At 44.5% G+C, this 11498-nt stretch overlaps 1 protein-coding gene across 1 annotated transcript in view; it reads left to right on the forward strand.

The window, feature by feature from the left end:
- Window positions 1–11498, forward strand: part of TH (tyrosine hydroxylase) — a 54146-nt gene that overhangs the window by 24836 nt on the left and 17812 nt on the right. Inside the window, exons 4-6 of the mRNA XM_075326990.1 lie at window positions 3329–3417; window positions 8751–8818; window positions 11377–11427. Coding sequence (XP_075183105.1) covers window positions 3329–3417; window positions 8751–8818; window positions 11377–11427 — 208 coding nt within the window. The remainder of the gene's footprint in view (window positions 1–3328; window positions 3418–8750; window positions 8819–11376; window positions 11428–11498) is intronic.

The following is an 11498-nucleotide window of genomic DNA, read 5'->3' on the forward strand; positions in this document are numbered from 1 at the left end:
ACAACTCCTGGTTTCATGTGAAAAATCTGCATGTGGATCATCTGGTAAGAGAGGTCTATCATTGACGTCAGAATATGCTGATCTCGTTGGGTCTAGTGGAAGGGAAAGTACTGTCATGCCTTAGGATTCCATCCTGCGATTCCATCTTCAGGGATTGGCTTCCTTCTTCACAGCTGATTCAGTCTCTGCCTAGGTGCTAACTAACTTTTTGCTCTTGTTTCTTTCTTTTTTAGACACCAGGTGTTTTCATTTATTAATTTTGACTGCTCAACACATTGCAGATACGGCTATTTTAAGCTTTCCTTTGCTGATCTTTCCTGTTTTAAATTTCTGACAGTAAGATAGAGATCACTTAGGTTATTTATCTTTGCTGTTTCTTCTTTCTATCCTACTCCTTTCTGCTATCATTAGCTAAGAAGTAGGATGTATTTATTTTTAGCAGTAGTACTTTACTATTTCACTCTGTTTTCGTGGTTTATGTTTTCTCACTATGGGATTTTTTTTTTATCTCTTTCCACAGTTCTTTAGGAGAAATGAGTAAGGCTATGTGCACACGTTGCGTTTTTTTCAGCGCGGAAAAAAACACACCCTCTGGCAGAAGGGAGAATTGTAAACAATGCTTTTTGAAAAAAAAAACGCATCAAAAACGCATGCGTTTTTCATGCGTTTTTCATGCGTTTTTTAGGTGCATTTTTTAAGACTTTTCAGTGTTAATAAAGTTGGTTGAACACAGACCTTTGGAAAAAAAACCTTTGGAATGGAAGGAGCACCATTTGAATTTTGGAAAAGTTGAAATAAACTTCGTGCACCATGCCTCTTGGGTACCTATACATCAGAAAACCCCCACAAGTGACCCCATTTTGGAATCTGCACCCCTCAAGGATTTTATTCAGGAGTATATTAAGCATTTTGAATCCACAGCTACTTCACCCAAAATGTTGCTGTAGCAACAATATTCTCACTGTTGGGCTATGTGGCCGTGATCCAGCAACACGGCATCTAGTACACAGTGTCAGCCTTCCTGCAGAGATGTGAGTGTTGTCCACGGGAGAACGCAGCTGCCCATGCCCACGATTTGGGTTCAGGCTGCTGTGGACTTTAGCTCTATTCTACCTGCAGAGAGCACTCTCGTCTCCACAGCATAAATTGACATGCAGAGGCTCGGGAAGCCACACCACCGGTCAGTTTATGCTGCGGAGAAAAGAAGCACAGTGGGCATGGGATCTCCAAAAATCCTTCCACTGTGCTTCTACTGCACAACGCAGCGTTATGGACGCAGGGAAAACACTCAGCCTCCAAACCACTGCAAAACCTAATTGTGGGCACACAGCCAAAAAGCGTCAATGGATGAATGGATGTCAAATATATATATAACGTCCCACCCCCCCTGCATATTCTAAGCTGGCACCTTTAGTACCTTTCATGTGGCACTAAAGGGTGCCTAGCCTAGTATTTATCCCAAAAAAAACCCCAAAAAACAATGAAAAAAATGGTGTGGGGTCCCCCCTATTTTGATAGGCAGCTAGGGTAAAGCAGACAGCTGTAGCCTGCAAACCACAGCTGGCAGCTTCATCTTGTTTGGTGATGAATTTGGAGGGCTCCCCAGGCTTTTTTTTTTATTTATAAATAAAGAATTAAAAAAAAAATAACGTGGGGTCCCCCCAAATTAGATCACCAGCCAAGGTGAAGCTGACAGCTGGGGTCTGGTATTCTCAGGGTGGGAAGAGCCATGGTTATTCGACTCTTCCAAACCTAAAAATAGCAAGCCGCAGCCGCCCCAGAAGTGGCGCATCCATTAGATGCGCCAATCCTGGCGCTTCGCCCCAACTCATCCCGTTGCCCTGGTGCGGTGGCAAACGGGGTAATAAATGGGTTGATACCAGATGTGTAATGTCACCTGGCATCAAGCCCAGCAATTAGTGATGTCACGGCGTCTATTTGATACCAGACATAACTAATTGACAGTAAACAAAAGCAAAAAAGAATGACAACAAAAAAATTTTTATTAGAAAAAACACTCCCCAAATCATTCCCTCGTTCACCAATTTAATCAAAATTTTTTTAAAAAATGGGTCCGCAGAAATCCATTTGGACATCCCACGTCGGCTCTGGAACTTCTAGAATATGGGGGCACGTTCAGGGAATGTATCCCCCATTTTCTAGGAGGGCAGACCCTCCATTTGAGGAGAGTGGGTGCCAAAAATCTGCAACCACTCTCCCCAAGACACAGCTGCAGACTGCCGAGCAGCCAGCACAGCTCTCTGAACACAGTGCTGGCTGTCAGCTGATCTGCACATGTGACTGCACTGACCGGCGTCTGCAGTGAAGGAGGAGGGGGCCACGGGGGATCAGCGCTGCGACCGGACAGGTAAGGGGGAATACCGGGGGGAATAGGGGGTGACCTGGCAGGGCCTGGGGGGCATTTTCCAGGTAAATGCCTGCGTTCTGGCATGCCGACAAAGCCCGCGGACCGCAACAAAAAAGCAGTTCACTGCGTTGTAGCTTCGTTCTGACCCGCATCATTGATTTCAATGGGGGAGAGAACGCAGCCACAACGCACAAAAGAAGTGACATGCTGCTTTTCTTTCCGCACCGATTTTTGGCATCCAAAACGCTGCGTTTAGAAACGCAGCGTGTGCACTGATTTTTCGGCTTTCTCATACACTTTGCTGGGAAAGCTGAACGCATGCAATTTGCCACTGAAACGCTGCGGTTCTAAATGCAGCGTTTCCGCGGTAAAAAACGCAACGTGTGCACACAGCCTTACACTTGACAACCGATTAGGAGGCCAGGTCAGAGAGGTCAACTCCTAGTCTTGCCATTAGGGTTATTTCAATCTTCGTAGAGTCCCCTAGGGACTGCGCCACAAGGAACTTTAGTCTGTACAGGAAGTGGTTGGGTCAGGTGTGTCAGTTCAGAGCTCTAGTTTCCCGGGTGAGTTACTACGAGTGAATAACAGGAAGTAGGGGAAAAAATGGAATACCAGTCAGATAGTGTAGTTCGAGAAGGATAGAGAATTTTTAATGCAAGTATATTAGAAAATAGTTTTGATTATGGCACTAAATATATAGGGATTTAGAATAAAAATTACTGTACTTTGGCCTTCAGAACATCCCTTTAAGGGTTTATTATCATTTTACAATGTGTCCATAAAAATGTTGGCTTTTCATAAGTTTATCCAGGAAAAAAAGAAAAAGAAAGTTGATAACCCTGTCTGACATGCATGTGTAAAAGTTGTTTGGGCAGGAGGATGATATGACCCATAGGTAACACATCTCCTACTCTGAATCGCTCAACTAAATAAAGGTCTTTCTTTTGACATATACAGTTCACTGGTTTCCTACTAAAATTGCGGACCTAGACAAATGTCATCATTTGGTCACTAAGTTCGATCCAGATCTAGACTTGGAACATCCGGTAAGTGAGATATCTGTTTTGTTTAAATTATTAATCTATAATGCCTGCCTGGATCCACAGACTCAGACTGGCTGTAATGGACAGGCTAGAGGGAAGCCACTCACCAAGCAGGACCCCTAGGACCTTGAAACCCTTTAACCCCTATACAGGGATTTGGAATTACACAGGACCCTGGAGATCACTACCTGTGGAAGGCTGCAGTCTGAAAGAGTAAAAGTCAAGCAGGGTCAAACCAGGAATTTCAGAACAGGGACAGAATCAGGCAGGCAAGGACGTTATCAGGAAACCAAGCAGAGGTCAAATCCGGGACTGGCGGCAAGGTACAGAAACGGCAGGCAGTAGGGTAGTCAGAAAACAAGCAGAAGTCCAAACACAGGGGTCAGTAAGCAAAACAGGGAGGGAGCCAGGTAACATGAAAACAGAACTATCTCTGGCAGTGGTCATCAGACGTGAGGGGAATTAAGAAGGGTGTGGTGTCTTCCAATTGGCTGTAGCTGAATGATGGCAACCTCAGCTGGAAGACACGCGCCAGCTACAGTCAGCCAGTGGTACTGCAGATCCCAAGGAAACCCAGCCCAGTGGATGAGCGGAGCCTGCGCCCACCAGCGCCGCTGGCATCGACTCCTCTCCTATCACCAGCACTATCCACAGCAGGGACACGGCATCGCCTGGTAATTGAAGTAGAAGCCGCTAGAACGGACTCTGGTGGTGACGTAACAAAATCTATAGAAAGATCACTTTTATGCTACATGAATTTGAACTCAAAATATATGAAAAAGGTGATAGTTAATGGTTAGGTTCCATAATAATACCATCTATATAATCAAGCTAGGACACCGGGTATTTTTTTTCCACCACCAAAGCTTTTATTGGAAAATATACTTTTCTAAATCTAAGATAGAATGTTTAAATTAAAGCAGATCTGTTAAATTTAAAAATACAAACTCTATAAATTGGTAAATAAATCTATTAGAACTGATAGAGTTGGTGTACATGGTTTGAAAACCTTTGTCACAATGACTTAATAATCCTGATATTAAAAATAATATTTTAGGAGCAAAGAAAGAACTCATGAGTCCAAGTGTACTCAACCTCTACCCTCCCAATCTAACTGATAACTGCAGCTTATACTGAGCAGTGAGGGATCTCCGCAGCATGGAAGGACCCTGAAGAGCTATCAGTAAGGTCAGGTGGGTGGAGATCGAGCATACAAAGTAAATCACAAAAGTGAATAAACCCCTCACAGTTTTGTAAATATTTTATTATATCTTTCATGGGACAACACTGAAGATCTGCACACCAGTGGCTATGTAAGGGGAATATATGAAAAGCAGAAACTGCTGTGTGAATACTGACATAAAAAATCCAATAGCTATATGTAAGAATGAAAATGTGAAAAATGGAATCTGCATTACTGCCATGAACATATGAATAAAGACAAATTTAGCTATTGAATTGATCAATACAACAGAGCCCCAACACTACGCCAAAGTATTTCTCTACGTTGGGGTCTCTAGCTTTTGCACCCAGTTCAGACTCAGAATGGAGTTCCAGACGTTATTTCTTGATTGATTTGTAGTCTTTTGTTTGTGAACCCTCCCCACTCACACCTATTGCCAGTCCACATTATACGTATATATAGCCTGGGTCTCAGCTTCCCATACACGGTAAGTTTTTTAACTGCATGAGAGGACACACATTAGCTAGGGACCCCAACGTAGAGAAATACTTTGGCGTAGTGTTGGGGCTCTATTGCATTGATCAATTCAGTAGCTAAATTTCTCTTAATTCATATATTCATGGCAGTAATGCAGATTCCATTTTTCCCATTTCATTCTTACATATAGCTATTGGATTTTTCATGTCAGTATTCACACAGCAGTTTCTGCTTTTCATCTATTCCCCTTGCATAGTCACTGGTGTGCATACCTTCTCTCCATATAGTGTAGATTTTTTAGGTTTTTGCACCCAGTTCACACTCAGAATGGAGTTCTAGACATTATTTCTTGATTGATTAACACTGAATATCTGACACATTGATAAAATGTATAGTAGTCAGTGTGCAGCTTGTATAACAGTGTAAATGTGGTGCCCTCTAAATAACTCAACACACAGCCATTAATGTCATAACCACTGGCAACAAACGTGAGTACACCTCTAAGTGAAAATAGCCAAATTGTGCCAAAGTAGGTGTAAATGGGGAGGAGGGGTGTTAAATTTGAAGTTATTGCTCGCAAACTCTCCACCATACTGCTCACTGGAAGTTCAACATGGCTACTCATGGCAAAGAATTCTCTGAGGATCTGAAAAAAAGAATTGTTGCTCTACATAAAGATGTCCGAGGGTATAAGAAGAATGGCAACACCCTGAAACTGAGTTGCAGCACGGTGGCCAAGACCATACAGCGGTTTAACAAAGACAGGTTCCAGACAGAACAGGCCTCTCCATGGTCGACCAAAGAAGTTGAGTGAACGTGCTCAGCATCATATCCAGAGGTCATCTTCTCAAAATAGATACATGAGTGCTGTCAGTATTGCTGCAGACGTTTACGGGGATGGGGGGGCAGTCGGTCAGTGCTCGAACCATATGCAGAACACTACATCAAATTGGTCTGGATGGCTGTTGTCCCAGAAGGAAGCATCTTCTAATGTTGATGCACAAGAAAGCCCGCTAATAGTTTGCTAAAGACAAGCAGACTAAGGACATGGATTACTGGAGCCATGTCCTGTCGTCTGATAAGACCAAGATAATCTTTCGTTCGTGTCAAGTGTATGTGGTGGCAACCAGATGCAGAAAACAAAGACAAGTGGGTCCTGCATAAAGTCAGGCATGGTGGGGAAGTGTCATGGTTTGGGGCTGCATGAATGCTGCCGGCTGTGGGGAGTTACAGATCACTGAGGGAACCATGAATGCCAACATGTACTGTGACATACTGAAGAAGAGAATAATCCTATCCCCTTTGGAAACTGGGCCGCAGGGCAGTATTCCAACATGATAACGACAGCAAACACACCTCCAAAACTACCACTGCCTTGCTAACGAAACTTCACGTAAAGGTGCTGGACTGGCCAAGCGTCTCCAGACCTAAACCCTATTGAGCATCTGTGAGGCATCTTCAAACATAAGTTGGATGAGCGCAAGGTCTCTAACATCCACAGCTCCGTGATGTTTGTCATGGAGGATGGAAGAGGATTCCAGTTGCTCCAGTGAAGCTCTAGTGAACTCCATGCCCAAACGACTTAAGGAACTGCTTGACAATAATGGTGGCCACACAATATTGACACTTTGGGCACAATTTGGCCATTTCACTTAGGGGTGTACTCACGTTTGTTGCCAGCGGTTTAGATATTATTTACTGTATGTTGATTTATTTAGAGGACACCAAATTTACACTATTATACAAGCAGCAAACTGACTACTGTACATTGCATCAAAATATCATATGTTCAGGTTGTCCCATGAAACAATGTAATAAAATACTCACATTTTTGTGAGTGTATTCACTTTTGTTATATACTGTATTCCCAAAAAGGATTAGGCTGGATTTACACACATATCTGCTACATGTTCAACACTCCATCAGGGATTCCATCTGAATCCTTAAAAACATCCCAACAAATCCTTTACATGCAAAGAGGCAAAGTGCTGTAGAGACTATGATAGTGTGTCTGCATAAAAATGTAGTTTCTGTCAGGAATGAGGGGATACTGGAGTCCAAAATTGCAGTTTTGCCTCAATGTACTCAATGGCTTTGTCAGGGGTTCTATCTGAATACTGTTTTTTTGGGGATTCAAAAAGAATTCTTGGTGTAATCATGAACCTAGAGTCTAGGGGCGTAATGATCGTAGTTGCAGAGATCGCGACCATGATCGAGTCCAGGGTTGGAGGGGGTCCTTTGACCCAACTGCTTACTCCAGCTGGATATGCATCTGGGGACTCACATTCAGCTGAAGTGTATAGAAGTGCAGAGACCTGTCAGGTCCCTGCATCGTGATATAGTCACTGAGTGACTGGCAGCTGATGTGGTCGTGCCGTGACTAGGGGTGCATGGCAATGACGTCTTGCGCCATGGTGTGCGCTCCCATGTAAGCTGCTGGCTCATGTGCTGGATGTAGAAAAGGACACTCACCAAGTGGTGGTGGAGCGAAACAAGGTGAGTAGAGTGTTTATGGAGAGGCAGAACAGAGAACATACTGTATGTCTTCATTTTGGTATATATGCCTTCATCCTGATATATATGTCCCCATCCTGGTATATCTGCCCCATCCTAGGCCCCTTTCTGGTATACATGGCCCCTCCTGGGTCCATTCCAGTATATATGCGCCCATCCTCAGCCCCTTCCTGATATATATGTCCCCATCCTGGTATACATGTCCTGATCCTGGTATGTATGTCCCCATCCTGGGCCCCTTCCTGGTATATATAGCCCCTGTTCTGTCTCTAATGCTTAAAATAAGTTCATTCCTGACACAATGCATTTCAGATATATGTGTGTCCTTTTCTGTGTCTTTTATTTCATTTCACTTCACTTTGTTTTATGTTAAAATTAAGTGTCCCATCAAAGAAAATTTCTTCCTGGTGGCAGCTTCTTACCTTCCTGGTATATATGGCTCCCATCTTGGTATATATGTCCTCCATCTGGGTATATATATCCCTAATCCTGGTATATATGTCCTCCATCTGGGTATATATATCCCTAATCCTGGTATATATGTCCTCCATCCTGGGCCTCTTCCTGGTATATATGGCTTCCATCCTGGTATATCCATTATGCTGCTCTTCTTTCACACATTAAAAAAAAACAAAACATTCTACTCACCTTACTCTGCTCCCATGACGCGTAGCATCCTCCCCTTTGGCCAGCGCACAAGCCGATAGCTGTCATTGGCGTGCCTGCTATGGTAACACATGATATCACTACCATGCAACGCTAATGCTTGGCATGCCAATGTCATTTTTTGGCCTCTAGTTGGCCAGTGGCGTGTATTGTGGAGCAGGGACAAAATGGGTCTCTGCACCGCAATACACTTCAGCTGAATGCGTTTTGACGCACATCCACCTGAAGTAGGTGTTGGGGTCAGTGGGCCCCCCTCCAGCCTGGGCTCAGTCACAATCACGTTCTCTGCAACCGCAGTCATTACTCCCCTGTATATGTCCTCATAGAGCAACCCAATTATAAGAAAATATTTAATTCTACTTAAACAGTTTCATTTTTCTTCAAAGTATTCTAAGAATTTCCTCAGTCAGTAGAGAGGCTAGACCCTCTGCAAAACCTTTTTCCTTTAGACGTTTAATAATATTGATTATATCAGTTCCTTGTCTCCCTTTTTCAGGGTTTCTCTGACCAAGAGTACCGGAAAAGGAGGAAGATGATTGCTGACATAGCCTTCTCCTACAGGCAGTAAGATGATTAAACTGAGTGGACACATTTGATATGAAATTGTATACAGATCATGGATAGATATATACAGTACAGACTAAAAGTTTGGACACACCTTCTCATTCAATGAGTTTTCTTTATTTTCATGACTGAAAATTGTAGATTCACATTGAAGGCATCAAAACTATGAATTAAAACATGTGAAATGAAATACTTAAAGTGTGAAACAACTGAAAATATGTCTTATATTCTGGGTTCTTCAAAGTAGCCACCTTTTGCTTTGATTACTGCTTTGAACACTCTTGGCATTCTCTTGATGAGCTTCAAGAGGTAGTCACCGGAAATGGTTTTCCAACAGTCTTGAAGGAGTTCCCAGAGATGCTTAGCACTTGTTGGCCCTTTTGCCTTCACTCTGCGGTCCAGCTCACCCCAAACCATCTCAATTGGGTTCAGGTCTGGTGACTGTGGAGGCCAGGTCATCTGGCGTAGCACGCCATCACTCAACTTCTTAGTCAAATAGCCCTTACACAGCCTGGAGGTTTGTTTGGGGTCATTGTCCTGTTGAAAAATAAATGATGGTCCAACTAAACGCAAACCGGATGGAATAGTACGCCGCTGCAAGATGCTGTGGTAGGCATGCTGGTTCTGTATGCCTTCAATTTTGAATAAATCCCCAACAGTTTAACCAGCAAAGCACCTCCACACCATCACACCTCCTCCTCCATGCTTCATGGTGGGAACCAGGCATGTAGAGTCCATCCGTTCACCTTTTCTACAAAGACACGGTGATTGGATCCAAAGATCTCAAATTTGGACTCATCAGACCAAAGCACAGATTTCCACTGGTCTAATGACCATTTCTTGTGTTCGTTAGCCCAAACAAGTCTCCTTTGCTTGTTGCCTGTACTTAGCAGTGGTTTCCCAGCAGCTATTTTACCATGAAGGCCTGCTGCACAAAGTCTCCTCTTAACAGTTGTTCTAGAGATGAGAAGGTGTGTCCAAGCTTTTGCTCTGTACTGTATATATATATATATATATATATATATATATATGTGTGTAAATAAATGTGATGCCCCTGGACTATCAGGTTGTCACAGGGTACTGCACAAGCTGCCCTCCCGTGCAGTATCCACCTCCCTCTTGGTTCTGGGTCCCTATCTAATAGTGTTGCCTCCAACAGAAAATCAAATTCTAGATACACCCTACACCACACCCACCAGACACACCAGCGGACGGCTTGAGTGGAATAGAGTTGCCCACTTGGGGGGTCAGGGAGGGGAGGTGAGGAGTGTAGTCAGTGAGTGAGTTGAGAGAGAGTTGGGAAGTAGCCCTCGAGCTGTGAGGAGCTCAGAGGAAGTCGGGAGCGGTGGCTCCTAGAGAAACTGTCTAGGTTGCAGACGGTGGTCTGGGCCTAGAGGAGTCGGACTCCCGGTTGCAGGGGATCGTGGTAAGGTGTCTGGACTTGTCGAGGAGGACAGCCGGCAGCCTAGCACTGGCACTGGTCTGGGCACCAAGGCACGACGGTGTGCATGGACCCTAGGTCGGGGAGTAGCTTCAGGCAACCCGACAATTCACCTGAGGAGAACGAAGCCTTTATGATTCTTTCCCACCCGCTCCAGAATCGGGGCATTAGCGCAACGAGGGGGATAGGACTTTCCAATCCAAACGGTCCAGAAAATCCCAAGCGTGAGCCCTGAGAGCAAGCTCCCACACTTAGCCATAGTGGGGAGCGGGGCCCAGCCAGTTCCATACTACTGGGCCACTAAGTTGAAGTCAAACTTAGTGCCAGGAGGCAGGTCACGGATCACCAGGCAACACTATAGGGAATGGGACCCGGAAGAGCTCCCCTCAGCGGCACCAGTACCCAGAGACTTGGTTTACCCGGTTTTCAGTGTCTACTTATGAACTGAGTGAGTATGAGAGTGACCCCTGCATCACCACGGCACCCCTCACCGAGTCCTGGGGCATCCTCCCTACCCGTGGAGGGCTACGACACCTTGCTGCCCCACTTAATCACCCCGGGTACTCCCAACGGCAGCGGCGGTACTCCCCAAATTACCGTACACCATGGGTGGCGTCACGAACTATACATCAACTCACCTGTAAATATTCCCTTTTCATTTGAGTTGCCGCATGACCCCGGGTCCGGAGACCCTCGAGCCACAGCGAACCCGGATCCGAGCAGCTCGGCTGCTGCCACGGGGGCGGCACATATATATACTCACACTCCCTTAATCTAGATGAATCACTCTAGAAGGGCTAAAATCGGAGACTGATTTGCAGTTTGCACAGCAGCTAATCAGCACATGAATTAGAGCTATTGCTATATACTGGGACTAATCCTTTCCTTTCTCTGCAAAATGCTACTTGTTTCCAGTCTTTTATTCTTTGAAGTGGCGCTAAAAGTGGAAGATGAAAAGTTAGGATGCATGTGACCAGGGGTTGCGGTTATAGATTTCTCATGGCTCCCCCTGACCTCTTTGTATAACCCTGATGTTAGTTGCATGCGATTTAAGTCCTTACACATAACTGTACATCTCTGTAGGTATTTCATCTATGCATGTGTTTTATCATTACAGTGGTGATCCCATAGAACGGGTGGAGTACCTGCCGGAGGAAATTGCAACTTGGTAAGCTGAAAATACATTTATAAATATATTCCATTGCTGTGGAATAAGTTACATAAGGTTGAAAAAAAGAC

This window comes from Anomaloglossus baeobatrachus, chromosome 10, assembly GCF_048569485.1.
Source record: "Anomaloglossus baeobatrachus isolate aAnoBae1 chromosome 10, aAnoBae1.hap1, whole genome shotgun sequence".
NCBI lineage: Eukaryota > Metazoa > Chordata > Amphibia > Anura > Aromobatidae > Anomaloglossus > Anomaloglossus baeobatrachus.